Consider the following 27,617-nt stretch of genomic DNA (forward strand, 5'->3'; position numbering starts at 1 on the left):
TTGAAGAGAGAAAGGGGGGGGTGGTCGGAGAGGGGCTGGTGAGGTCATTGGCGTCCCCTCCCTCCACCTCCTCCTCCGGGCCGCCACAGGGGCAGACACAGTGGCTCAAGAGCTGGGGCTGGGCTGCAGGGGGACGGGGGGGTTGCTGGGGGTCTGGGTTGGCTGGACCAGGACCATCAGAGAGGTAGGGAGGCTGGGGAGAGAGGGACCGGGAAAGCCGAGGACAGAGCCACAAGACGCAGCTCTGGGGAGATGGATGTGCAAGGCAGAGCCATTCAAAGGGACAGAGAGAGCGAGAGGGATGGAGAGTGTGAGACCCAAGGGAGGACACGGAGAATATGGGAACACTGAGGCAGAGGTGGAGTCTGAAAGGCAGAGATAGACAGTGACCCACGGAGAGATGCGGGACATCAAGTAGGTCCACTGCAGGAGCAGAGAGATCCACACAGAGACCCCAGGAGGAAAAGGGACAGCAAGTTGTGGGTTTAGAGAGAGGGGAGGCAGACAGCAGGAGAAACACACTGGGGACACAGTTGCAGAGGCCCCAAGAGACAGGCAGGGAGCCAGAGGCCCTCAGAGGAGGTGCTGGGCGCTGGGACAGAGAGGAGCAGGAGACAGGCAGGGACGTGAAGGTGGGGAGAGAAGTAGAGCTGAGGGAGAGAGAGAGAGCGAGCGAGCAAGCATGAGACACCCAGACGAGGTGTGATCTTGGGCCTCAGTTTCCTTATCTGTGAAATGGGGATAACCGAGCACCCATCCCCCTGCTGCCCCCCCATGCCTGGTAAGGATGAGTTCACTCGTGTAGAGGTGTAGGACACACAATCAGCTGTCAATAAACACGAAGCATCGCAGTTCTCTTCCTCGATTTTTATCAACACATGCCCAGAGGCCCAGAGAAAGATGCAGCCTCTAGGAGGGCCGGGGATGGCAAGTGAGCCGGCAAGGTAATGAGGGTGACAGACACATGGAGAGAGTGGCTCAGCCAGGGAGTGGAGATGGGGACAGGGCAGAGATGGCAAATGAGCGGAGGCACTGGAGCAGCGGAGGGGGGAGGATGGACAGGACAGCCCTAGGAGCATAGGCGCCCTGATGAGTGCCGGGGACAGAGGCAGAGCGAGTGAGGGACTGGGTCTTGGGCCCCATCCCCAGGAGCATCCCCCCTTCCCAGCGAAGGACAGGGTGGGAGTGAGAAGGCAAAACGACAAGGTCCCCCTGCAGGCCCCCTCCTGGCTCTCGGAACTGTGCTGAGCTGGTAGGGGGGCTCTGGGGATGAATGGCAGCTAGAGTCCTCACCCTCCCATCCCCCACCACGTGGGGTGGGGGACGAGGGCTCACGTCCCCAGGGAGGTGAGGTCACAGCCCCCCCATGGTGGGACATGACCTCATTGCCTCAGGTAAGAACTCTCTCTGCGGGTCTGTCATGGCCACCCCTTCCAGGGCCCCCCAGGGGCCCTCCCCAGCCCCTGCTCCCACAGGGACCCAGGCCTCTGACCACTGGGTCTCCGCCCCTCAGGGGGCCTGTTTCCGGCTGAGTCAGTGTGGGGGGCCCGAGGCTGCGTCAGTGAGGGGAGAACTGACGTAGCCCCCCCCCAGACCGGCGGGGCCAGCCAAGGTGACTCAGGCCACCAGCCTGGGGGATGGACTGGCCTGAGGGGATAGGGACTGGGCCTGGGGCCAGTCTGAAAGCAACAATAGGGATCCTGCACTGGCAGCCCCTTCCACCTACTAGGAACCAGGAGTGCTACCCCAGACCCTCTTCTTCAACCCAGGATCCTGGGCCCCCAGCCCCCTCCTCCCTCCGAACCAGATGGCAGGTGTCCAGGCCTTAAACCCTGGTTCCCAGGTGGAGAAAAAGGTGTTTCCATTCTGCCATTTGGAAAATGCTCTATGGGAAAGGTCAGGAGTCTGAGGCTGGGTCAGTGTACCTGGCTGGTGCCAGTCCCCCCCACCTCATCGTGCCTTGGCCTGCACCCTGAGGCTGTGGGGTCATCTTTCCCCTAATTCCAGCTTTCCTGGCTGCAGGAGGCTGAGGGAGATGGGGTGGGTAACGCAGGTGGTCAGGGGGATTCCTCAGCATCCTGGGTCTTCCCCAGGGTGGGGAGGGGGGGCGCCTGGGCTCCTCCTTTTGCAAGGAGAGCAAGAGGGCACAGGGTGCCCCCACTGACAGGCAGGATTGGGGAATCACAAAAAAGTGACGACACCGACACATACACACAGAGGCTGTAACGCAGACACCCAGGGTGAGCAAAAGACCAAGTTGTGAAACAATAGAATATACAGATACAAGCAGCCTTAAGGAAACCCGCTCAGAGGCTCAGAGACAAGGACCGGGGACACATAGTGCCAAAGGCTCTGCGCGGAGGGTCCCGCATGTGAGGGAAGATGCCACTGGAATATGAGTGGGGAGCTGGGGGTCCTTTCTCCTGTGCTGGCTCTGGGTGAGGTAGGGCTGGCTGGTGTGAGGTCAGCAGGTCCGAGGCTGTGTGTGTCCGTCTGTCTATCCCTGGGGGGTCCTGTCTGGCCTCTGGGGGGTGACGGGGCAGGCAGGCCGCAGAAGCAACCCAAACCTGTCATTAGCGGTGAGGGCCGTGACGGCGGGGGCCCCCCCAGTCCCAAGCCGCGGTCCAGGGCCCGGCAGCCCCGCCCCCCACCCCCTCCTTGATCCCTGAGGAATCCCGGGAATTGCGAAGTGGGTCCAGATGATGTTGACACAGGAAATGGTCATCAGCTGCTGGCCTCAGCCCCACAACCCCTATGACCCCCCACCCCCGGCCCCCTGCTGAGCCCCCTCTAACCTGTGTCATCTCTGACGGAGGCAGCCCAGGGCCACTCAGCTCCCACCAGGATGTTTACAAGAGATGCACAGACCAGGAGTCAGACTCACGGGGCTTCCTGAGAAATGGGGTCTGGACTCCTGGAGAGCTGCCCTCAGACCTGGTCCCTGGCCTTCTGCCTCAGACCCAAGAGTCAGGCCCCCAGCCCCTCCTCCCTCAGACCCAGGAGTCCAGCCACCTCCTCCTTCAACCTAGGAGTCCAGGCCCCCAGCCTCCTCCTCCCTCAGACCCAGGAGTCCAGCCCCCTCCTCCCTCAGACCCTGGAGTCCAGACCTCCAGCCTCTCTTTCCTCAGCCCCAGGAATCTGGGCCCTCAGCCACCTCCTCCCTCGGACTTGGGTCCAGACCCCCAGCCCCTCCTCCCTCAGACCCCGGAATCCAGGCCCCAAAGCCACACTGCCCCAGGAGGCTCCCTCCTCACTGTATTGCAAAGCTGAGTGGAGGGTCACCTGAGAGAACTAGGGATCATGGTCCCAGCCCAGACCTCCACTGGGCTCCTCCACCATTGAGGGGAGCCAAATGGGAAACTTGAGGACCTCCACATGGACCCCTTTCCCCATTTGTGGCTGGAGAGACCGAGGCCTGAGGAGAAGGGTCTTCCTCCCCACGAGCCACACTCAGGGCCCACACATCCTCATGGCCCTTACACGTTCCCCATCCATTCTCCACTGGGAGGCCTGGAGAGCCCTGGGAACAAGAGGACTCCCGAGCAAGTGTTCTGACCTCTGGCCCAACCCCCATTTCCCCCTTGTCCTCCTGGGCCACCTGGTTGTTGAGGGGGCCCTCCCTAACAATGGGGCTCAGTGAGCCTCAGGGCACCTGCCCCTGGTTGCTAGGGGGAAGACCCCTGGCAACGACATCTCTGGAGACTTTGGGCCACCTGGGGCTGCCCTGCAGGCATCAGGTTACCAAGCAGAGGGATTCCCTGGCAGGAAGGTCTCCCAGGCCCCGTGACTTGGGGTCCCCTGGTTGGCAGGCAGGAGGTGCCTTAGACCCCCACCTACTTTCTGCCCAGGTTGGCTGGCCCCCATCCCTGTGGGCCCTTCAACCTGGTTGCTAAGGAAGCCACTTCCTACCAACCAGGCATGACCAGGCCAGTGTGACCCCCCTTCCTCCTTCCCCACCGCTAAGGGGGCTCCCTAGCAACAGAACTTGGAACCTGGAAAGCGGGGTGGGCAGGTGGGCGGGGCCCCACTGGTTGCTGGGGTGATGGCCTTCAAGGTCTGTCCCCACAGAGGCCCCAAGGGTCTGGGGAGGCAACATGGTGGGCTCTGGGATCCCCGCTTTGAGCCTCTTCCTGCTGATGCAGGGCTCAGGTGAGGAGGCTGAAGGGAGGGTCAGAGAGCCGAGCACGGAGCCTCTTCAGCCTCCTTACAGCCCCTCTAACACTGACTCTTTTTCTCCGCAGACGGGAATGGGATCCAAGGATTCTTCTATCCATGGAGTGAGCAGTGGCTGAAACCCGGTCCCCCAAGGACAGGAAGCCCAGACTCCTGGGAGACTAGACTCCATGGGTCTAAAGGGAGAATGGGCTGGGGGCCTGATCCTGGGTCTGAGCCAAGAGGGCTGGGGACCCAGACTCCTGGGTCTGAGGGAGGAGGGGGCTGGGGGTCTGGGCTCCTGGGTCTGAGGGAGGAGGGGGCTGCCAGCCTGGACTCCTGGGTCCTCCACAGAGTAAGCCCTCGGCAGGAGGCCAGGAGCTTGACTTTGAGGTCCTGGGGTTCTGGGGCCTTTGGGTCAGAATCTGTGACGTAGGTGCCCTTGTGGTTGGTCCCAAGGCTGTGAGGGAGATGTATGGGACCGGGAGAGCTGTGGGGGCCAGGCGGCAATCGAGAACCCCAATCTGTGTCTGCGTCTCCGGTGCTGCTATCGTGATGGGGTCTGCTACCACCAGCGGCCAGATGGTGAGTGCCAGGAAGCTGGGTCCCCGGGGCCACTGAGACTCCTGGGCCTCAAACCTGCCTCCTTTGTGCAGAAACCATGCGGAGAAAGCACATGTGGGCGCTGGGCTGGACATGTGGAGGCCTCCTCTTCCTGATCTCCAGCATCTGCTTGTTCTGGCAAGTGGGGTTGGGGCTGAGGGTGGGCTCCCAAACCCTGGAGGAGCGGGCAGATGGTCAAGTCTGAGTGTGACCCCCTCCCCATCAGGTGGGCCAAACGTCGAGATATGCTGCACCTTCCAGGGTTCTTAAAGGGCAAATGTGACCTGTCGAGGACCGTGTCTCTGTTATCCAAGGACAGGGGGCCTTCGAGCGAAAAGAAGACGTCCGCAGGCAGCATACCAACCTCTATTACTCCGGAGGGGAACATGGAAGTGTCAGGGGCCACCGAAGGGGAAGGAACGACAGAAGGGGGTGAAGAAACAGAAGGGGCGGAGGACGAAGATTAGGGGCACCCCTGGGGGGGCCTCTCAATACAGATATAGCATATAGACGCGTGGTCTCTTTTCTAAGATCCATGGGAGCAGGAGGCACAGGAGCTCCGGGGCAGGAAGCATGCGTGTGTGTGTGTGTGTGTGTGTGTGTGTGTGTGTGCACAAAGGGACTGGGCTGTGATCATGGGGTTTCCGGGCGGAGTGGAGTCTGGAACCAGGGAACGGTGGGTCGGTGGGGGGTGGCCCGCCGTCCTCCTGCAGGAGCACCATTGACAGATAGCCTTGGCTGCTGACCCTTGGGATCCTGCCTTGTCTGCCAGCACACCTCCCACCGATGCCCAAGCGTGGCAGGGCTCCCTGCGGGACACAGGCCACCCCCGGTGGACAACATTACTCTCAGATTCTCCAGTGGCCGGGTGAAAATTCTCCAGAAAGCGAATACGGTACAAGACTTGTCCTGCCCAGCCCTCGGTCAGGGCATACCCCGTACCAGGTCCCCTCTACAAGCACTTCCTTCCCGGGCACCTGGGTGGCTCAGAAGGTGCGGACTCTTGATTTTGGCTCTGGCCACGATCTCAGGGTCATGGGCTCGAGCCCCCTGCCGGGCTCCTTGCTTGGCGGGGGTCTGCTGGAGTTTCTTTCTCTCCCTCTCCCACAGCCCCTCCCCCCTCTAAAATAAATAAATCTCTCTCTCTCTCTCTTTTTTAAGGTACTTCCTCCCAATAAATACCTGGCGAGTCTAATTTGTCCCTCTGTCTGCTTCTCAGAGGACTGCCATACCAACAGAGGGGTGTGGGCCGGCGGGGGGAGGTCTGGGTTCAAGGTCCTGGCGCCACTCTCCCACCCCCCTCCACGAGAGGCTTGTGTGCAGCTGGGCTCCAAGGTCCCTAAGGGCGTGGATAGCCCCTCTGTGGGTGTGGCCAGGCCCCAGTACTGTCCCTCTCCCAGACAGACACACGGCGCTAGGAGGCAGAGCCATTTATCCGAGAGAGGATAGGGGCAGACAAGCAGGCATCCTGGTGGCCCAGATGGTGGTGGGTGCAGCTGCACACGCAGTCCCGTCCTCACAGGTGGGGCCGTGGGGCTGTCTGCAGGAGGAAGAACAGGGTTAGTGGCTGTGCTGGACCTCTCCCAGGGACCACGTGTTCCCAGGGCTCACCACCAGCGGCCTGAGGGGCAAGGGAAGGGAGCCCTTTCTTGCTGCTCTGGCCCCTGGTACATTGACTCACACTCCTGCTTGGTCGCTCCTTCATCTCTCCACCGCCAACCTGGGCCGGCATACTTGCCTCCCTGGGGGCCAGCGGCACAAGCTGGAGAATGAGAGACAGGAAAGTCGGCGAGGACAGACGAAGACATGTAGAGGGGATGAGAGACAGAGAGACAGAGAGAAACAGGAGACCCAGACAGACAGACACAGAGAAAGAAAACACAACCTGGCAGTGGCTGCTGCTGGTGGCTCTGTCGACTCCATTCATTTTGGTCTCAGAGGGAGGAGGGAGGGACCCGGGCCAGAATCTCCAGGTCCCTGTGTTAAAATTCAACACCGGGGTGCCTGGGTGGCTCAGTTGGCTAAGCAACTGCCCTGGGCTCAGGTCCTGATCCTGGAGTCCCGCATTGGGCTCCCCGGTCAGCGGGGAGCCTGCTTCTCCCGCTGACCCTCCCCCACCTCAGGCTCTCTACTTTCTTTCAAATAAATAAATTCTTAAAAAAAAAAAATTCAAGTTCTCTGGCCCTCGAGTGCTGGAAGCCCTTGACTCCGCCCACTGAGGAGTCCCGTGTTCGAACTAACAGGCCTGTCTTCCTTCGAAGAGGGGCCCACACACCAGTTGGCTTGGCCCACGTTTCTGGCAGGTAGTTCCAGCAGATCCCAGTTAGACTTCTGGGCAAGGTAAAGGACTCTCACTGCTGGCAGGTGGTTCTACAACTCTTGGCCTGATTTTTGTGGGAGAATGCATCTCGTCTTAAACCCATCTCCTCCTCTGAGCTGCAGAGCTCAGCAGAGGATGGGAGGGACTATTCTCTGTTTTCACAAAGAAGCACATTCAGGATCCATAGGAGAACAGCTCAATTCTTCACATACAGAGGTCTTAGCACATCAGGATTTAAGTTTTTTGGGGAACTCCCGTTTGAGAAACTGGGTCAGTCACTCGTCCGTTGTTGACGTTGTTCCTCCTCTCGGTTCATCCATGGGTCAACCCAACCATCTACCGTCCCATCTACGTGCCCGAACCACCCACTCACCGGTTCTGATGAATTGTACCCATTCCTCAATCTAACCATATCCATCCATCCACCAACTGAACATCCATCCCTCTATCCGCCCATCCATTCACCAGTCCGTCCAGCCATCTGAAAGACAGCCAATCCTTCCACTAGTCAAACAACCCATCCGTCCGTCCACGCATCCACCCACCAACCCAATCACCCTTCTCTGAGTTCCTGAGCTTACTGCTTGCGGGGCGATGCTAAGAATGAAGGCACCGGAGACCCAGGCCTTACCAGCGGGATGCTCCCTGTCCGGCGGGAGAGACAAAACCAGCACACAGACCCCACAAGACACATAACAAGCAATAACGGGGTAACGCAGACACTGTGAAGACCCAGAGAAAGGCAGAGAGTTGAGTTGGAGCTTAATGGCACATGGGACGTTTTCCATGTGGAGTACAGATGGCAAGGGCACTCCTGCTGTAGGGGGAGACGACAAACAGAGGCCAACTGACTTCAGATAGCCTGGCTGTCCGTGGACTGAGGGATGGCGTCATAACCCAAAGAAGGAAGGAGATGTGGGGCTGAAACCTGTGGGGCCCAGGGAGTGGCAGGGGTTTTAATCAGAGGGCAACAGGGAGCCACAGCAGAAATTTGAGCAAAGGAGTACAAGCCGGAGAGTGTGTGTTTAGGAAAGAGGAGAGAAAACAGAGGAGAGAGAAAAGGAAAGGGATGCGCAGTAGCTCCTTTCCGGGGTCTCACACTCCTGGTGTTCTGCTCTTTCCCTCACTCTTAGAAGAATCCTACCTGTGTGCCCTCGGACAAGAGATGGTACCTTTCTGGGCCTCGGTGTCCTCCCCCGGGATGGGGACGGTACTGGTGGTGGCCCCTGAAACTCAGTTACAGTGAGAGGATTAAAAGGGACCTGGTGCCCCTGGGGGCTGGAGTGTGGAGCAGGGTCTCTAAGTGGGGGGCGAGTGAGTAGTGACTCTCTAGGCCTCAACTGGGGGGCAAGGTCTCTTTGTCTCTTCCAAATCTGCACTCATGCCTGCGGTCCAAAGCTCCAGCCTCTGGGCCCTGCTACTCTCCTCTTGATCTGGTCCTTTGTTTTCCCCTCCCTGTTGTCGGTCTCTCTCCCTATCTCTCCATTTCTCCTCTATTTCCACCCCATCTCCTTCCCCCTCTCCCTCCGTCTCTCCAGCTCTCCCCCTCTCTTGCTGTCTCTCCAGCTCTCTCCCACTCCATCTCTCCCCACTGTCCATCTCCCCCCTCCCCCCCCCCGTCTGTCCATCTCTGGCTTGTCTCTCCATCTCTCCCAGCTGTCCGTCCATCTCTCCCTCTGTCTCTCCATCGCTCTCCCTTTCTCCAGCTCTTCCCCTATCTCCCCCCAACCCCGTGTCTCCAGCTCTCCCCCGTCTCTCCAGCTCTACCCACTGCCTCTCTCCTCCCGTTTCTCCAGCTCCTCTCCTGTCTCTTTATCTCCCCCGAACCCCGAGTCTCCAGCTCTCCCCCCCCCCCGACCTCTCCAGCTCTCTCCAGCTCTTCCTGCCGCCCCACTCGCTGCCCCACCCCTCACCTCGGGCTCACTCGGTGCCCGCGCCCGCCGCCCCCGGCCCGGCCTCGAGCGTAGCGAGCTGCAGGCGCACGCGGCGGGAGCCGGCGGCGGTCGGCGGGGGCGCGCGGGCGGCACGGCGCGTTCCCAGAGAGCCGGGCGCGGCGCGCGGGCCGGAGGAGGAGGCCGGCGCAGACCAGCGGCGGGAGAGCTTGCGCGCCAGGCGGGCGAGCGCCGAGGGCCGCAGGCCGTAGTCGCGCTCGAGCTCCTGGCGCGAGATCTCGATGTTGCCGGTGTACCAGAGGATCCAGCCGAGCAGGCTCAGGAAGACGAGCAGCGCGCCCGAGTAGATGAGCAGGTCGCCGAAGTCGCGGCCGCGCACCTGCAGCTGCGCGAACACGCCGGTCAGCAGCGCCGCCATGCCCGCCACGTCCAGCGCCACCGCCAGCAACAGCGCCATCCGGCAGCGGCCCAGGCCGGACGCAGGCCCCGGCGCGCCGGCCGGCGGGGACGGTGCCCCCGGCGGGGGCCCCTGCGGGACGCCCACCGCTGGCGCCGCTGCCATGGCCCTGCTGCGCCGCGCTGGCTCCCCCAGAGAGCTTTCCGGGGTGCGGCCCGGCCCGGGGCGGGGTCAGGGGACGGCGCCAGGTGTGCCCGGCGCCCTCCTGGTCACCTGAGCTGGCTGGGGTGCACACGGGCCCGACTCGGGGGGTGCCCCGGCCCTGGTTTCTGGGCACGTCCTGGTCCTCAGAGACCTTGAAGGGGGCAGCCGGGCTCCCGGATAAGGGTGGGAGGGGCCTTACGCACCCCAAGGAGCGCGAAGGAACACATTCAAAACTCAGGGTGCCCTAATGGAGGCAGCGTGGGGTGCTCCGGGAGCCCGGACGTTGCTTCTCTTCAGCGCCTGCCTGCGGGGCCCTCTGCGCCCCAGGCCCCGCGGTGGGGACAGGTGGGGTCAAAAAACAAGGACCAGACAAGACGCCTGGACCCGGAGCCCCGGGACGCCGGAGTTAGCGGGCAGGGCGCCCTAATGGAGGAAACACGGGGCTCTCGGGAGCTGAGATTTCTCTCCCTTATTGCCGGTCCCCTGGGGTGGCCCGTGCGCCCCTGGGAGGTGATGGAACTCCCGGCCCTGAGCGCACCCACTTCGGGCCTGGGGGCGATGGTGCGGGCAGCGGGGCGGGCCCCCAGGCTTCTCCCAATGCCTCTGGACGGCCGGGATTCCCTAGGGGCGAAGCCCCCGAACACGGAGGGGGACCTCATGGAGTTCCCGGACACAGTCCCAGGTCCAGCTGCACTCGCGGGGGCGACAGAGGCCATGGCCGTTCCGTTTGGTGAGCCGGGGTTTCCGGAGCGCCACCCCCCCCCCCCCCCCCCGAGCGCCCAGCCCCTTGCTGTTGAGGCCGAGGACCCGGGGTTCATCACGCGGGTCTCCTGCCCCTGAAGAGGGCCGTGGCAACAGAAAACAAGAGAGTTTAAGGGGTGCGGCTGCGGGCGGGCTGGGGGTAGAGGGGACGGGGCAGAGGCCAACAGATGCGGCCCCCCAAGGAACCAAGAGCTTTTAAGGCAAATCCCTCCCCCTCCAAACGATTCGTCCTCGGGGGAACCGACGCCCTCCTGGGGCGGAGGGGTGGTCAGTCCGCTAGAAGATTACGTCCAGCTTCTCTCCAGACTAAAGCGTTTGAGATCGCCTGCGGAGGGCGACCCCAATCTACCCGCATCAGCCGCAGATTTCCGAACGTGGCCCGAAGGAAAACGAGTGTTTCCGAACAGACCCGGGAGGGCGTCTCCGAAGGGTTGCGAAAATGCCCGAGCGGGCCTCTGTGCACTCGTCGGGAAGAGCCGAGAGCTCGCGAAGAAGACCGGAAGCATCCGGAGACCCTGGAGCTGGCCTTAAGTGACTCACGCATCCGCACGTTCAGACGTAAAACAAATAGTTATGGAGCACCTATACTGTGCCAAGCGCTGGTGAGCAACCCTGGAGAGAAACCCCTTCAGAAAGGGACTTAGGGTCTCTCGAACTGGACCTACTCGGAAATCCAGCGCTGCACTTCCGAAAACACACGAAGGGCCCTCGAAAGGGGGTGCTCCGCCTCCGAGGACACGCCCTGGGGTCACTAGCCGAACAGTTCCGAAGGCCTCCGAGTGGTTGGCGACCGGCTGGCGGAAGCAGCCGAACGTTACCGATCCGGCTCGCAGGCGGACGGGAGGAGGCGAGGACAGGCGAGTCCTTGCGCGTGCCCACACAGGAAGCGGAAATGCGTGTGGATATTAAAGTCGTCGTCCCGCCTCCTGCTTGTCTCTTTCCGTCTCCGGCTGCGCTAGCGAGAGGAGGTGAGCCGCGGCTCTCTGTCGACCGCGTGGTCGTCTCGTTGGCCCGAGGCCCGGGGCCTCTGGCTTTGTCTGGCGTCTGTCGCCGCGCCCCTTGTGTCCCTGGCCGCCCCTCGACCCCGCCGCGCGCTGCGGGGACCCCCGCCGGCGCGGCGTCCGGTCACGCCCCTGCCCCTGCCGCGCGGGTGCGGCCGCGAGGCCCGCCCCCGGCCCGCCGCGCGCCCTGACCGCCGCCCGCCGCTCCTCCCGCAGCCGCCGCCGCCGCCATGTCGGCCCACCTGCAGTGGATGGTCGTGCGGAACTGCTCCAGCTTCCTGATCAAGAGGAACAAGCAGACCTACAGCACTGTGAGTGGGGCCCGCGCGCCCGCCCCGCCCGCCGCGGTCGCGGGGCCGCTTCCCCGCCTCACGGCCCCGCCGCGCCCTCCTCCGCAGGAGCCCAACAACCTGAAAGCCCGCAACTCGTTCCGCTACAACGGGCTGATTCACCGCAAGACCGTGGGCGTGGAGCCGGCAGCCGACGGCAAGGGCGTGGTGGTGGTCCTGAAGCGCAGAGCCGGTGAGCAGCCGCGGCCCCGCTCCGTCCCGCCCGGCCTCGGGCCGCACGGGGCGGCGGAGGGGCCGGGGTGGAGCGTCAGCCCGGGGAGCCCTTGCGCCGGCTCAGGGGCAGGCAGCCGTCCGCGTCCGGCCGTGGGGGCCGCGCCGGCCGGGGGCAGGTGGACCCCGGCCCGCTGTGTGCGTCCAGGAGCGCCCCGGCCGCCCGGCCCCACTGGACGGGCTCTCGGGGTCTGAGAGGCCGCGCGGACCCGGGGGCTCCGGACGCAGCTGCGGCTGAGTGGGCGAGCGCGGCCCCAGGGCCTTTGACTTCTGCTGCGGGTTGTCCCGGTCCCCGGTCGGGTGCGGAGCCCCGCCTCCTGCGCCGCGTGGCGGGTGGGTGACCTGGTGGCTCCGGTGGACTCCGCGCCCCGTGGGGGTTACCTTCCTCGCCAGCGAGCTCTCCGGGTTCTCCTGCTCCGGGAGCCGTAGTGCGGCTCGGGGCCCTGAAAGCTCGGCGCCTCTCGGGTGGGTGTTGCCTCCCCTGGGCTGGTGGGACAGACTGACCGCGGCCCTGGCCTGGGGTCGGCTCAGTGCAGGCGGGGGCTGGGAGTCGCGTCCGGGGAAGGTCCTTGCTTCGGGTGCGCTCTCCCTCGTCTGCCGTGCGGGGTCCGGGACGCCGGATCCCCAGGTGGGGCGCACTTTACGTCCTGAGTGAGGCCCGCAGCTTTGCGCACGAGGAGGCGGCTTTCGTCCTCGTGTCCTCGTCCGGGTTGGCGGGCCGGGCCGTGTGCGCGGCTGGGGGCTGCTTGCCGCAGGGCTCTCCCTCGCCCTGGCCTTAGCGCACTCCTCCTGGCTCTCCGGCCGGGCCAGGCCTCCGGCTCCGTCGGCCCCTGCTCCAGGCGGGCTAGCTTGGGCCCTGGAGGGTGGGCGGAAGAGGGCAGCAGGTGGGGCCCACGGCCGCGCTGGGGTGGGGCCGGCCGTGCCTCGGACCTTGGCCGGGAGTCTCACGGCAGGGACACAGGACAGGACCCACCGCACGGTGCTCGGCCGAGCACCGTGCGGTGGGTGGCGCCGGCTGCGCAGAGGGGCCTGCCCAGGCTCACCGCGCGGGGCGAGAGCGCACTGGCACACTCAGCCCTGGACCCCTGCCCCGCCCCCGCCGCAGGCCAGCGGAAACCTGCCACCTCCTACGTGCGGACCACCATCAACAAGAACGCCAGGGCCACCCTCAGCAGTGTCCGGCACATGATCCGCAAGAACAAGTACCGCCCGGATCTGCGCATGGTGAGTGGGGCCGGCCGAGGGCGGCTCGCGAGGAGGGTCTCTGCTGACGGCAGCCCGCGCTCCGGAACGGGGCGGTGCGCTGAGCCTCCTCCCTGTCCCCAGGCGGCCATTCGCAGAGCCAGTGCCATCCTGCGCAGCCAGAAGCCCGTGATGGTGAAGAGGAAGCGGGCCCGCCCCACCAAGAGCTCCTGAGCCCCTGCCCCACCCCAGAGCAATAAAGCAGTTGGCCGCCTCACCTGGGCCTCCCTCTGCCGCCCTGGCCTTGCCCCGCGTGTGTGCCTGCGTGTCACCGTGTGCCCCCACGTGCAGCTCCCGGTCAGGGCCGCTCTGTCCCAGCATTCCCGCCCCTGGGGATGGGGCGCGGTCTGGGTCCTTGCATTAGGGGTGACCCGTGCACACGTGTGCGTGTCAGCAGCCGCCTCTGTTACGGTCCTCACGATCCCAGGCTCTTGGTAGACACGTGACCGCTTCAAGAAAGACCACTGAGAGCCCATACCTGAGGGCTGGGCATCCTGGCCAAGGGTCTGCGCTTCGTCCTCTGGGGTTGGGCTGTGGACCTGGCTGGGGGAGGGGTGTGGCCTGGAGACTGCGGAAGCAGGAAGCAGGTCGGGGTTGCCCCCTTCGGGGATTGAGAACCAGGTCCTGCAGGAGAGGGGGGACAGCTGTGGGGCAGGAGTGTACCATGCTCCCGGTGTGAACTGGAAGCCGCTGGTCTTGGGCACAGGCGCAGGTCTAGAGTCCTCACAGGTCCAGGCTGTTAAAACGGCCTGTTCCTGGGTAGGAACCTGGGCACCACCTGTTTGTGTCCTGCTGGATGGACAGTGTGAGTGCCCCGTCCCTCCGGGCTCTGTCTCCTGTGTACCGTCAGGTCCCAGCCCTCCCCAGTGCTTCCAGGACCCCAGAGCAGTGCTGCTTTGGCCACTTCTCTGTGGTTCCCCTCCCCCCCAACACCCCATCAACCCCAGACAACCCTTGTCTGCCATCCTTGGGGGCTAGAATAGGTTCTCTGGGTTTGCTGCTCACTCACCCCTTACCTGCCTCCCTTCTGGTGTTAAAACTGGTAATGGCTCATGGGTCATACCTCTCCACCAAGGACACTACTTGGGTGGCTCTGGGCATGGACCAGGACTTCTCTGTGCTCTTGGCAGAAGTCTGGGTTAAGGGAAGCAAAGAGCTGAGCAGGGGCTGCACATGGCAAGTGCCTGGTAGACCGAGTGCTGTCTTGTAGAAGGTACTCAGTTGCACGCAGTCACACGCGCGCATATGCACGCCTGTGTACTTCAACCATCTCATCCCAGATGTCCCACATGCCCCACTTGACAGATGAAGTCACTAAGGCTCCTGTGGGCAAAGATTCTCCACTGTCCCTGCCTTGGCCCGTTTTCCTGCATACCTGCCACGTGCCAGCCAGCATTCAGCGGGTGACGGATCCGGCTTTGAAAAGACGCCTCCCTGGTCCCTACTGTTCTGGAGACCATGTCCTGAGACAGCGGCCTGCTCTGTGTCCCCACACCCGATTTCTGTGGCCAAGGGCATCTGCCTCCACAGGCCCTGTTTTGGGACAAGACCCCTGCCTCCAGGGGCTGCCCTTGCTTGCCTGCACACGGAGATCGGGATGGAGGAGGCCCTTCCTCCCAGCTTTCCTCAGTCCTCAGATGGGAACCGGACCTTTTTCTGATAGAAACCGGTCTTGCTTGGACTCGGAGTAGCCTCCACTCTTGCCCCACTTGGGTCTGTTCTTGACCCAGATGGAGAGGCAGCCCTTTGGAACTAAGTCAAGTGGCTCTAAGCCTGCTGAGAACCCTCCCGCGGTTCTCCTCTCTGCAAATGAGAAGCGGGCCCTTGGCCACGGCTGCCTAAGCTGACCTCCACCCTACCAGGCGGTGTGCCTCAGAGCATCTGTACTTGCTGTTCCTCCCCCTGGAAGGTGCTTCCCACCTGCTACATGTCACCTAAACCTGAGTTCTTTCCTGACCTGTCCATTAGAAGTTGTAGCTTTTCCTCCACCTTGGGGTTATTTTTGTCCATAGCACTGATGGCCGTCTAATGCACGTGCCCCGTGCTGGTGAGCCACGGCGGGGTCCAGGACCCCAGCGTTTGGACGGTGCTCGGTAGGTACTGGTCATTGAAGTGTGTGAGGCTCATAGCTGTGAGCCCTCTGCTCATCCCTGTCCTGGTGCTGGCTGTCCGCCCCGGAGTCCTCAGTCCACGTGGAGGCCTAGCTGCTGGCATCTTCGATAGAAGTATTTGAATCCTCCCTCATGTGGCCTCTCCTGGCCTCAGTGTCTGCGACGTGGGCTTGGGCTGCGGGCGTCATCGAGGGGGCTGGGCTGGGGAGACAACACCAGGCATCTGGATGCCGCTGGCCTGCTAGAACCAGGAGAAGGGTGGGTGGAGGGAGCAGTTCTCCACCGAGTCCCCAGTGCTTGCGGACTCAAACGCGTGGTGTCCTCTCCCCAGGCTTCAGCTTTCCATCTCTCCCAAGTTCTCCGAGAGAACATGTTGAGGTGTGACTGGCATGGGGCTATCTATTCAAAGCTTTTTCTCACAAGTGACTGTGTTCATGTGGAAATTGGAAAACAGGTAGTTTCCAATGCCTCGGGGCATCTGGGTGGCATGAAATAGAGCCCTGTGTGGGGCTCTGCTCCGTATGAAGCCTGCTTCGGATTCTCTCGTCCCCCCACCCCGGCCCCTCCAGCTGCACACTCAAAAAAAGAAAAAAAAACCCTCAAATACCCAGACACATCACAGTAATAATGCTGAAAGACAAGGGGAAAATCTGGAAGCAGCAAGAGAAAGATGACTCACAGCAAGGGAACCCCAAGACCAACACTGACTCCCCAGCTGACACAGAGGAGTCAGGAGACAATGAGGGGACTGGTACAGAGAGACCACCCCCCCCCCAGCCTGCCGCCCACCTCCCCCATCGGGGCTAGTGTCTCAGAGCGGCCAAGGCAGTGGGGCTGCCTTGTCAGGGCAGCCTTACCAGCCCCCAGCTCTGGGCATTTGGGTGGGTCACCTAGTGCCTTGATGCCTCAGTTTCCACAGGTGTGAGATAGGATCATTTCAAGGGCTCCTTGAAGCAGACACTGGTTTTGTTTGCTGTTTGCCTCCAGAGCTAGCCCTGGGAATATTTGCAGAATTGAGTGTAGGGCACACCCATGGCAGCTCCCACAGCGTCACTCAGGAAGCTGGGGATTTGGGGCTGAGACGTGCTGTGTTCACGGTGGGGGCTGGCCTGGATTCTCCTTCCACCTGCTCCAGCTCAGGAGATCCGCTGGGGCTCTCTGCGTGTCGCAGCTGGCTTGCGTTTGCGCTCACTGGCTGTGCAAGCCAGGGCAAACGGCTCAACTTCTCTGTGCCCTTGTTCCCTCATCGGTGACTGCGCACAGCCACCGCCCCTGCTTCCTGAGCCCCGCAAGATGGCCGTGTGGTGTTCTCATGAATCTTCACAGGAATGAATGTTTACCATTAGAAGTTATTTTGACCGGATGGACTCAAACCACCTGAGACGTCTTTCCAGATCTGTAACTCTTTGCCCACAAGCAAAATGATGCTTGGGGGTTTTCCAGAGCGCTTTGAACACCTGTGCTAAATCCACACACCCCAACAGCCCGGGGCTCTGAGCTTGCGTGTGCGGGCTCCGGCCTGTGTGTGTGTGTGTGTAAGTCTTCCATTTGGAGAATGGCATGCGTATGAGGTTTGGAGATGTCCAAATGGAGAGTATCCAGGAGGAGAAGGGCCTCACGATCCCAGCTCCCAGTTCTGCAACCTGTTTATCTTTTTTGGAAACTTTTCATAAATACGGGGTTCGAGCAGCCCGCTGAGTCCACCCCTCCTCTCTGTTCATCCCTGGCCCTGGGCTCTCCCCCAGCAGAACCAGCGGGTTTGTTCTGCAGCTACGTTAGTGCAGTATTTATGGGAGAGAGGCGGCAATGGGGAACATTGTATTGTCTTCATAAGTGTCCCAGAAATCCAGAACTCTTCTTAAAAAAAAAAAAAAAAAGGCCTATTAAAAAATATCTAAAATGGGGCACCCGAGTGGCTCAGTGGGTTAAGCGTCACCTTTGGCTCCGGTCATGATCCCAGGGTCCTGGGGTGGAGCCCGGTATGGGCTCCTTGCTCAGCAGAGAGCCTGCTTCTCCCTCCCCCTGCTCTTGCACTCTCACTTGCTCCCTCTCTCTCTCCCTGCCTCTCAAATAAAATTCCGAGACGGTTTATGATTGTCAGAGTCGGAAAATCCCCATGTCAGGTAAAGCTCTGAGTGCTGGTGCGGGCATAGGAGGATAGGAGCATTGCTGACAGCACGGACTGCACAGACCACACGGGGACCAGTTCGGCAACATCTGTACAAATAACAGACGAATGTACCCTTTGGCACAGTAACGTCACTGCTGAGATTTGCTTTAAAGATCTGTTCCCTTGTAGGCCACATGGCCCGCGTCTAAAGGTTATTCATTGCGGCGTTGTTGGTCAATGCCAACAGGACGTGCCCTAGAAATCGGGGCACGTGTGTATGATGGGGCGCTCGGCGGCGAAGAGCAGGGAGGTGCTGCTGTGCTCAGACTTCCAAGACTTCCGGGGCAGCCAACCAAGCAAGGAGCGGGGGTGCCCGGGGGGCTCCGTTGGTTCTGTCGGTTTAGCATCTGACGCGATTTCGGCTCAGGTCCTGATCTCGGGGTGGTGAGACTGAGCCCCCCCGTCCGGATTAGCGCTTGGTGCGGACTTCTGCTTGGGATTCTCTCATCCTCTGCACACCACCCCCACAATAGATAAAATCTTGAAAAAAGAAAAAGCAAGGAGCAGCAAGCTGCGTACAAGACACTGCGTGCCGTGCAAAAATAAAAGGGAGTGGGCTTAATAGAATACATATTTAAATTTGCTCGCGCTCGTGTAGAACTTCTCTGGAAAAATATACAAGGATCTGGTAACAGTGGTTGTCCGTGGTGAAGGGAACAGGGTGTCGGGGACATGGGAACGAGAGGGAGCTGTTTCTTTGTAGAAACTTTTTTTTTTTTAAAGATTTTATTTATTTATTTTACAGAGAGATCCCTGTTGAGCAGAGAGCCTGATGCAGGGCTCAATCCTGAGATCGAGCCTGAGACCCTGAGATCATGACCTGAGCCGAAGGCAGAGGCTTAACCCACTGAGCCACCCGGCACCCCGAAACTTTTTTTTTAACTTTTTTTTTTAAGATTTTGTTTATTTATTCAATAGACAAAGATCACAAGTAGGCAGAGAGGCAGAGAGAGAGGGGGAGAAGCAGGCTCCCCGCTGAGCAGAGAGCCCGATGCGGGGCTCCATCCCAGGACCCTGGGATCATGACCTGAGCTGAAAGCAGAGGCTTTAACCCACTGAGCCACCCAGGCGCCCTTTTTTTTAAAAAGATTTTATTTGTTTGAGATAGAGCAAGAGAGAGCGCAAGCAGGGGGAGGGGCAGAAGGAGAGGGAGAGCAGGGTTCCTGCTGTGCAGGGAGCCTAACGCAGGGCTTGATCCCAGGACCCTGAGATTGTGACCGGCGCCAAAGGCAGATGCTTAACAGACTGAGCCACCGAGGTGCCTCCCTTTGTAAAAACTTTTACCTAAAAAAAATATTAAGAATTTACTTTTTGAAAGAGTTACATTCACGAGGTATCCTAAGCTCTCCTTCCTTGAGGCAATTAGTATTCCTGGTTCCAGTGTACTCTTCCAGAAGCATTAAATTCACATGCAAGCAAGTAACACATATCCTATTTTATGTTTTATTTATTTGCAGAGAGAGAGAGGGAGTGAGAGAGCACGCACCAGCAGGGGGAGCAGGAGAGGGAGAAGCAGGCTCCTCGCTGAGCAACGAGCCTGATGTGGGGCTTGATCGCAGGACCCTGGAATCATGACCCGAGCAGAAGGTAGATACTTAACGGACTGAGTCATCCAAGCTTCCCAACGCATATCCTATTTCTTTTATTTTTTATTTTTTTTTAAAGACTTATTTGACAGAGAGATAGAGAGCACAAGTAGGCAAAGTGGCAGGCAGAGGGAGAGGGGGAAACAGGCTCTCCGCCTAGCAGGGAGCCCGATGTGGGGCTTGATCCCAGGACCCTGGGATCATGACCTGAGCAGAAGGCAGCCACTTAGTCAACTGAGGCCCCCAGGGGCCCAACATATATCCTATTTTATTTTTTTAAAAGATTTTATTTATTTGACAGAAAGAGAGAAATCACAAGTAGGCAGAGAAGCAGGCAGAGGGGGAGGGAGAAGTGCGAGAGAGGGGGAAGCAGGCTCCTAAGCAGAGAGGCTGATTCGGGGCTCGATCCCAGGACCCCGGGATCATGACCTGAGCTGAAGGCAGAGGCTTAACCCACTGAGCCACCCAGGCGCCCTGGTATCCTATTTTAAACAAAAATTTTGGGATGCCTCCCCCAACTTGTGCCGTCTCTCTCTATCTGACAAATAAAATCTTTTTTAAGATTTTGTTTATTATTTATTTGACAGAGAGAGACAGTGAGAGAGGAAACACAAGCAGGAGAGGAGGGAGAGGGAGAAGCAGAAACCCCAACTGAGCAAGGAGCCCGATGTGGAACCCTGAGGCCATGACCTGAGCCCAAGGCTGGCTGGCTTGGTGGAGCGTGGTTGAGTTCAAACCTTGTGCTGGGTGTAGAGGTCACTTAAAAATAAAAACCGTTAAAAAGGGGCGCCTGGGTGACTCAGTTGGTTAAGCATCTGCCTTCGGCTCAGGTCATGATCCTGGAGTCCTGGCTCTGTGCTCAGCAGGAAGTCTGCTTCTCCCCCTCCCTCTGCTCCTTTCCCCTGCCTGTGCTCTCTTGCTCTCTCAAATAAACAAATAAATAATCTTTTTTTTTTTTTTTTATTTGACAGACAGAAATCACAAGTAGGCAGAGAGGCAGACAGAGAGAGAAGAGGAAGCAGGCTCCCCGCCGAGCAGAGAGCCCGATGCGGGGCTCGATCCGACAACTCTGGGATCATGACCCGAGCCGAAGGCAGAGGCCTTAACCCACTGAGCCACCCGGGCGCCCCACAAATAAATAATCTTTAAAAAATTAACACATAATGTATTACTTGTTTTGGGGTACAAGTCTATGATTCATGTCTTGTACACAATTCACAGCACTCACCATAGCACATACCCTCCCCAGTGTCCATCACCCGGCCACCCCATCGCTCCCACCCACCTCCGCTCCAGCAACCCTCAGTTTGTTTCCTGAGATTGAGTCTCTTATGGTTTGTCTCCCTCTCTGGTTTCGTCTTGTTTCATTTTTCCCTCCCTTCCTCTATGATCCTGTCTTGTTTCTCAAATTCCTCGTATCAGAGAGATAATATAATTGTCTTTCTCCAATTGACTTATTTCACTTAGCATGTTATCCTCCAGTTCCATCCACATCGTTGCAAATGGCAAGATTTTGGGGGGGGTTGATGGCTGCATAGTATTCCATTGTATATATATACCACATCTTCTTTATCCAATAAATAAATATATGTATATATATGGAAAAGTACAGTATATATACAGAAAATAATTATATTATTTTATATTACCACCCAAGAGACAGGCCTACCAAGTCCTCAGAGGCCCTCCTGGGTTCCTCATGGGCTTAAGGTCACCAGAATCCCCAGCTTTATGGAAACAATTTTGCTTGTACAGTTCTACCACCTACTTACCTGTTCAGCTGTATGACTTATTTTACTTATTTTTGCCTGCTTTGGAATCATGCTCAAAGGCATCTGAATTGGGGGAATCTTGCATGACTTGCTGGTTTGAGTGATCGTGACATCTGTCGTTTCTTCCTGCTGCTAGAAGCAACGGTAGTTCCATTTTCTTGTTCTGGGCATCGTTTCTTGAATGTATGACCACGTGTACACTGCCTGTGATTAGGACAAACGGTGAGAGCCTGCGCTGTATGTGCAAGGATACCTGGGAAGGGCTCCGGCTTACACTGTTCTCTCAACAGCTCGTGAGGAGTGTCTTCTCGTGCTTGGCAGTCCCGTGGATTTCCTCTTCTGTGACGTGTTGAAAGGGCTTTTGCCAACTCTTGTGTTTTCTTATTGATTTGTAAGGACTCTTTATATACTGTGATTAGTCTGTTTTGGTTCCGTGTCTTGCAAGTATCTTCTGTCCCACTGACTTCTCTTCCCTTCTCTAGAGAAACAAGCAGACTTTAAAGTATCTAAATAGGCATCATGGATATAGTTTACACAAAAACACGCCTACTTCTAGTTGGAGCTTTGACAAATTCATGCAGCCATGAATGACCAAGAGTATGCTAGATCTGGAGTATGCTTCTCACCCCAAAACGCTCCCCAGGTCTTCCCTGATCCCCTGCGGCCGAGGCCCTGCTTCCAGCCCCTAGCGCCTGGTGTGAGGCTTCATCTATGGGGCATCGGGTATCTGGCACGTTTCTGCAGACAGTGTAGACGGCTTCATTGAGCAGTATTTTTGGTGTTAACATTCTGCTGAGTGGTGTTCCCTTCTAGGAACTGTTTAACTCCTCACCTCTGGAGCATTTGGGTGGTTTCCGCTTTTCGTCTATTACTAAGCAACCGCGAAAGCTCACCTACGAGTCTTCACGCAGACATGTTTTCCCTCCTCTTAGTGATCCTGAGAGGACCACGAAATTTTTGTTAATTAACAACGAGCCAATTTAAAGCCTCTCTGCCTTCACTGATTTCTGCCAAGACCCGCTCTGTTCCTCCCCACTCTGCTGCTCTGGCTTTGCGGCCTTCGCCTCTGGCCCCGCCAGATGTCTGCGACGAACAGGAGCCACCAGCCCGCAGTCAAGCGGGATCGGATGGCAACGGCAGCCTGCTGTGTCCACGAAGCTAACTTGCCACCTGTCTTCTGACCCTCCCCTGGAGAGTGTGTGCGGGGCTGGGGTGGGGAACAGAACCTGTCCCCTGACAGAATGGTTCCTGTAATTAGGTCACTTGGGGTTAAACAGGAGTACCCAGGAGGCCTCACCCAATCTGCTGAGCCTTTGAAGGACCCGGCCCTTAAGTGGGCACCTGAGGCTGAGAGGGGTGGGGAGAGGGGCCCAACGGGAATAACCCAGGAAGCTTCCAAGAGTGGAGGACAGCCTCGGACCCCCACAGCCAGAGGGCCTGAAACCCATCAGCTTGAAGAGCAGGGACGTGGACTGGAAGGGGCCGTCACTTGCGAAGCCAGGAGCAGCCAGCACAGCCCTCCCAGGCCGCAGAGCGGCGGAGGGGGATGCAGGATGCACAGGTACACATGGAACGTGCTCTGTCACCCTGAGCTGGGCCCACACCTGTCACCTGGCTGTCCCAGGCAGGAACCCTGCCAAGCCACACACCTATTTTAGGAAAGAACAAGGGCAAGTGTGATGGAGTGCAGGCCCAGCTCCCCGGCTCTCAGCGGGGACATGGGGCTCCCTCCTCCCTCGGCACGCCCCACGGCAGCCCTGCACATGCACTTCGAGGACCGGGGGACCAGTGTGGCAGAGGCAGCGGTCCTGGAGTGTCTGTGAGGCAGAGCAGCTGCTTTTCCAACTTTATTTAGAAAAACAAATCCAGGTCCCAGTGCCCCACACCCTCCCCCACCCCAGCCATAATTTAAATAACTTAGAGACAGCGTTGGGGGTTGGGGTCTGGGGAGGGGGTAGAGCTGGGAGAAAAACCCACTACAGTCGCCGCAGGGCCCGTTTCTTGTCCGTCTTCTTCTTGGCCGCCAGCTTCCTATCCCGCTCACCAGCGTGCTTCTTGGCCATGGGACCGTCGGCCCCTCCTGGGCCCCCAGGGGCCATGGGGTCAGTGGAGGGGGCGGCACCCCCACTGGCCAGGGCCCTGCCAGCCTCGGTGCTCCCGCTGCTGGGCCCCCCGGCGCCCCCGTGGATCTCAGTGAGCAGGCGGGCGCGGGCGGCGTACTCCTCGTAGTTCTCCAAGAGCAGGCGGCCTGCCTCCTCGTTGAGCGCGGACTCAGGGTTTGGGTGGATCAGCAGGCACTTGATGGTCTGTGGGGAGAGGGCCAAGGTCAGGGCTAGGCAGGCCACCCACGAGCCCCCAAGCCTCCAGAGTTCAGCCACTGGCTGTTCCCTGCTTTCAATACCACCCCTCAAGCAGACTCTGGCCCTGGTCACAACGGTGTCCTCACCTTTGCCCAGTGTCACCTGCACAGGCCCACGGGGGAACAGGTACTCAAGGAGCACCCAGAGGGAGGTCCAGGGTGGGAGCCAGTCCCAACACGCCTTCTTGAGCCCCTTTAACGAGGGGCGAGCTGAAGCCGAAAGTGCACGGACTCTGTGCAGGTGCGGCGGGCAGCCCTGCGGGCCTGAGTTGGGTCTGGCTGGACCAGCGGTGGCCCCGCACCGTGGCATCTGTCCCACCTCCACGTTCAGCCCAACACATGCCCGGCCCCCATCAGGCGACAGGACCTTTCTGACCCGCAAACGAGGCCCGTAAGAGCGGCTCCCTGGCTGCTGAGACACACAGCGCACCTGGCCTGGCACCCCTGACCCTGCCGCTCCCGCACAGCTGGGCCCAGACCCCACACTGCAGCTCCTCAGGATGCCTGGGGACACAGTCACTCTGTGAGCTCATCTCCAGGGTCCCTGGCAGCCGTGGCGGACACTCCCGGGAGAGGAGGAGGATGTTTACCTTGGAACTCAATCCTCCCCTCCTGCCCTGCAGGAAACTCCGTGTTTCCTCATCCCCCTACCATCTGCCCCAGGGCTTGTCAGCAATTCCATTAAAAAAATCCTTTTTTTTTTTTTTTTTTTTTTAAAAGTAAGTTCTATGCCCAACACGGGGTTTGAACTCAGGCCCCCAAGATCAAGAGACCCTGCTCTTCTGGTGGAGCCGGCGGGGACCGAACTGCTTTAGCGGCCTGTGGGGGTCACAGGTGTGTCCTGCTGGCTCAGCCGACAGGGTGCTGTGGGGGCCATCAGGCGGACCCCTGCTCTGCCCCACTAGATACCACAATGACAAGACAAAACGCCCCCGCGGGGCACATCACTGCTGGCGGACAGCGGGCGGCTCATGAAAATACTCAAGAACCACAGTGGTGACGACAACTAACGGGCCGCACACCTGAGAACGCGGATTTGATGATGCCGCGAACTCGGCTCCGGAGGGAAACCAGCCCCTAACCGCATGCTGACTTGTCCCACCAGGAGAGCGTCTAGGACACAGGCCCACAGATGGCCCTACAGCAGACACGCCCCATGCACTACGCAGCCTGGACAGCCGCACTTAGCGTCCTGGCTCAAACACTGCCGACCCTTCCAGAATTTTCCAGCTGGACCTGGAGTTTTACACAGAAGCTCCCAACTCCCTCAGGGTTGATTTTCAAACAGACACCGTGCACCATGGCTCAGACATCAGTGGGATGTCCGGGAGGGAGGCGCCTGCGCCACCCCAGAACTCACCAGCAGCACGTGCCGGATGCCCAGCTCAGCCGTCCAGTCCCTCTTGAGCACGTTGACACAGATCTCACCGTTGGCGCCCACGTTGGGGTGGAAAATCTTCGTCAGGAAGTAGCCCTTGGGTGGGGAGGCAGGAAAGTCCTTCCCCAGCAGCAGTTTCATACGGAACAGGCCTCCGGCGTAAGGGGTCCCCTCTGGAGTGAGGGAGAGGGGGCTTGATCGGGAAGCTCGGACTCTCTGGCACCGCCTAGTCTCCAGGGCTGGCTGGGAGGCCAGTGTTCCGCCGCCTCCCCCACCACACCGGGGCATCCCTGACGGCCGGATGGGGCCAGGTTCCAGCCGACCCAACGGCCACCCCGGATGCCTGTCTCTCAAGTGTCTCGGTCACACACCCTTCCCAAGAAGGGCAGACACTTCCCGCGAGCACTTGTCTTTCTGGAAAACCATCTACTTGGTAGGAAAGCCTGCAGACAGATGAGGGGACTGTTCTGTCACCTCCAGTCTTCCCATCTGCCCACTCAGTGAATGGTTCTCATCCCCCAACTTGCTCATGTCACAGAAAAAGGGGGAGTGGTTCTGGACCCACAGTTGTTCCTCATGCCCGGGTCACCAGATCCCTCTGTGGTAGCTTGGGCAGGTGACCTCCTGGTCCCCTCCTGAATTTGACCCCACCTTCTAGTCCGGCCAAGCCACTTCACCTCTCACCCAACACCAGTGTCCATGGTCTCTGGGCCACCCCTCCCCATCAGCTGAACACTGCAGCCTTCACACCTGCCTGAAACCCACCAACGGCTTCCTTTCCAAACTCCTTCCAGAATCCTACAAGCCCTAAAAGCTTCCTCAGTCTCTTCTTCCTGCTTCTACCAAGTATCCAGGGCGCCTGCCTCAGGACTCGGCCTATGGGGCAGCACTGACACCCTCACCACCGTCCCACTCCCAACCAGCTGCTCCGCCACACGCTCATGGGACCTTCTCAGTTTACTTTGCAGAAACAGCTCACTACATCACTACACATGTGATCACTCGATTACTACTGTTCCCTCCCGCGACACTGGGTCTGACTCGTTCCCTGTCCTGGGAACCCCGGGCACAGCAGCAAGGAGTCGGTCTATGGTCCTCGGGCTCACCCTCCAGAGAACCCCCATCTGATGAACCCGCTAAGGCACCCCTTAAATGCCCTCTCGGGGATCAGGGTTTTCTCACTACCTGCTGGAAAAATATCCCCAATGATTTGTTATTTATGGAGTCCTGCCCTATAAACCGTGAGCCCCAAGAGGTGTCTCTGTGCAGTCCCCAGCACCTGGCAGAGCCCAACTCATAATGGGGGCTTCCCGTCTTGTTCCAGTTCTGCTTTTGGGTGTTCGTTTGCATCTCTGATTCCACGGATAGGTGAAACCGCATGCTGTTTGTCTCGTGCTGAAGGAGAGAACGCTACAAGCACACTCCTCCTCCTCTCAATCCCACACTCACCGGGGCCCTCGATGGTGACCTGCAGGTCAGTGAGGTCTTCCTCATTGGGAAAGACCTTGATGCCATCAGGCGGGTCAGCAGTCAGCGTTGTCACCTCCTTATAGACCAGGCGAATGATGTGGGGGGGCAGGTTCTCCACATTGGAGTTCTGGACACAGAGAAGAGTGTGAGTAGCTGGCGGAGTCGGGGCCTCTTGCAGGATCTAAGGACGCAGTGGGCACCCTGGTGTTGACCTGCCGTCCCAGATCCCCCACCCGGTATGCTTCAGATGGCCATCCCAAGCTGACCTCCCACTAGACATGGGGGCGGTTTTCGAGGGGCTTGTGGATGGGTCCACCTTCGCCAGAAGCATCCAAAGCTCGCTCATAGTCCAGCATGGTCCCCCATAGTTCCGGGTACGCCCGAGGCCTACCCTGGTCCCCCCATCCCTACCTAACCTTGGTGAAACCCTCTTCGAAACCCCAGCTCGGGGCTGGAGACGGAGGCGGAGCGTCCTTGCTCCCGGAACACCCACGGGCGAGCCACAAAGTCCCTGAGCCCTCCCCGGGACTCAGTCGGGCCTTCCCCTCCGGGGAACCTGCGGGCCACCCAGGCTCCGCTTCTGCCCCGCCTCCAGGAAGGCCCGTGAGCCCGTTCCAGGCCCGGGACCCCAGGCGGGCCCCCCACTCCGCCGGGCGGTCCGCGGGAGGCTCCTGAGACCCCGCCTCCTCCTCCAGTGGGGCCCCTCGGCCGCCCCTCCCAGGCCTGGCCTCCGCGCTCACCATGACTGTGGCCGGCCGGGGGCGGGTCCCCCCGGCCCCCTTCCTGCGCTCTCCCGGCCGCCGGCTGGGGCGGGGGGCCCAACTGCTGCCGCTGCGGCCCTGGAGAGGCCCCGGCGGCCCCGCTCCACTCCCCGCTGCCTCCGACAGCGACAGCCGCCGCGCAGCGCGCCTAGAACTCCTGCCGCCCCGAGTGCCCGGCCGCACTGAGCCGGCCGCGCGCGCACTGCCGCCCTTTTATATCCACCGTAAGCCACGCCCCCCCCCCCGCGGCTCCGGAGCGCCGCGCCTTGACCCGTGACGTCACCGCGCACGGTCCTCGGCGTTCGAGGCGCTCGCTCTCTTCCCGTAAGCTGCGGGAAGAAGCCGGAGAAGTTGGGGAGGGGGGCGCGCGGCGGGTTGGCCAATGGGGACAGGCGAGGGTCGTAATGGGGTCCCTGGAGAATGGAGGCGCTGAGAAGGGAGGGAAAAGGGGGACAAGACGCGAGGGGTAACGCGACCGCTAATTGGCTCGTTTGAACGAGACGCCGCCTCTGCCCGGCGTACGCGCGCGTGCCCCGACGCCCAGGAACTCGCGCACGCGACTAACGGTCGGCGGCGGAGCCGGGGCAAGGCCAGGATGGGCGGGACTCGGGGGGTTTAAACGGATGATGGAAGGACGACTGGCCAATAGGGAGGCGCCATCGTAGATTGGCGTCACGAGGCTCATAGGCGACAGCCCTTGGCAGAGAAGGCGGTGTCAGGAGGCGGGGACGAATGGAATGGAACCAATGGGGGCTTGCCTAGTGCGGGCCTAGCCCCTCGCAGCCAACGAAATTCGTCGGTTTTGTATATGCAAACGCCGTGTGCGCGGCCCCCGTGCCCGCTCCCCAGGCCGCGGTGGGGGTGGGCGCTGGGAGTC

The 27,617-nt window shown here is 60.1% G+C and overlaps 4 protein-coding genes across 5 annotated transcripts; 2 read left to right on the forward strand and 2 right to left on the reverse strand.

Moving 5' to 3' along the window:
• The first annotated feature begins 4,058 nt into the window (after positions 1 to 4,058).
• On the forward strand, positions 4,059 to 5,765 carry TMEM190 (transmembrane protein 190). The gene is made up of 5 exons (XM_047711037.1): positions 4,059 to 4,149; positions 4,242 to 4,277; positions 4,612 to 4,737; positions 4,809 to 4,893; positions 4,982 to 5,765. Exons 1-5 carry the CDS (start codon positions 4,095 to 4,097, stop codon positions 5,220 to 5,222), a joined length of 543 nt encoding a protein of 180 aa, XP_047566993.1. The 5' UTR covers positions 4,059 to 4,094; the 3' UTR covers positions 5,223 to 5,765.
• Positions 5,766 to 6,170: 405 nt separating this feature from the next.
• On the reverse strand, positions 6,171 to 11,201 carry TMEM238 (transmembrane protein 238). 2 transcript variants are annotated; one of them, XR_007123866.1, is made up of 3 exons: positions 8,989 to 11,201; positions 6,437 to 6,517; positions 6,171 to 6,295 (listed from the first exon to the last, which is right to left on the reverse strand). XR_007123866.1 is itself a non-coding variant. In XM_047711039.1 (2 exons), the coding sequence occupies exon 1, from the start codon at positions 9,527 to 9,529 to the stop codon at positions 8,996 to 8,998; it is 534 nt and encodes a 177-aa protein (XP_047566995.1). In that variant the 5' UTR covers positions 9,530 to 11,199; the 3' UTR covers positions 6,171 to 6,295; positions 8,989 to 8,995. The 2 variants fall into 2 exon arrangements, 1 of the variants encoding a protein (XP_047566995.1); XM_047711039.1 differs by lacking the exon at positions 6,437 to 6,517 and having other exon boundaries at positions 8,989 to 11,199.
• Positions 11,202 to 11,250: 49 nt separating this feature from the next.
• Positions 11,251 to 13,350, forward strand: RPL28 (ribosomal protein L28). The gene is made up of 5 exons (XM_047711040.1): positions 11,251 to 11,298; positions 11,548 to 11,642; positions 11,730 to 11,853; positions 12,997 to 13,115; positions 13,218 to 13,350. Exons 2-5 carry the CDS (start codon positions 11,562 to 11,564, stop codon positions 13,305 to 13,307), a joined length of 414 nt encoding a protein of 137 aa, XP_047566996.1. The 5' UTR covers positions 11,251 to 11,298; positions 11,548 to 11,561; the 3' UTR covers positions 13,308 to 13,350.
• A 9,256-nt stretch (positions 13,351 to 22,606) lies between these two features.
• On the reverse strand, positions 22,607 to 26,942 carry UBE2S (ubiquitin conjugating enzyme E2 S). Its single transcript, XM_047711374.1, has 4 exons — positions 26,720 to 26,942; positions 25,959 to 26,106; positions 24,492 to 24,682; positions 22,607 to 23,078 (listed from the first exon to the last, which is right to left on the reverse strand). The coding sequence occupies exons 1-4, from the start codon at positions 26,720 to 26,722 to the stop codon at positions 22,749 to 22,751; spliced, it is 672 nt and encodes a 223-aa protein (XP_047567330.1). The 5' UTR covers positions 26,723 to 26,942; the 3' UTR covers positions 22,607 to 22,748.
• Between the last annotated feature and the right edge of the window lie 675 nt (positions 26,943 to 27,617).

Source organism: Lutra lutra, chromosome 17 (assembly GCF_902655055.1).
Source record: "Lutra lutra chromosome 17, mLutLut1.2, whole genome shotgun sequence".
Lineage (NCBI taxonomy): Eukaryota > Metazoa > Chordata > Mammalia > Carnivora > Mustelidae > Lutra > Lutra lutra.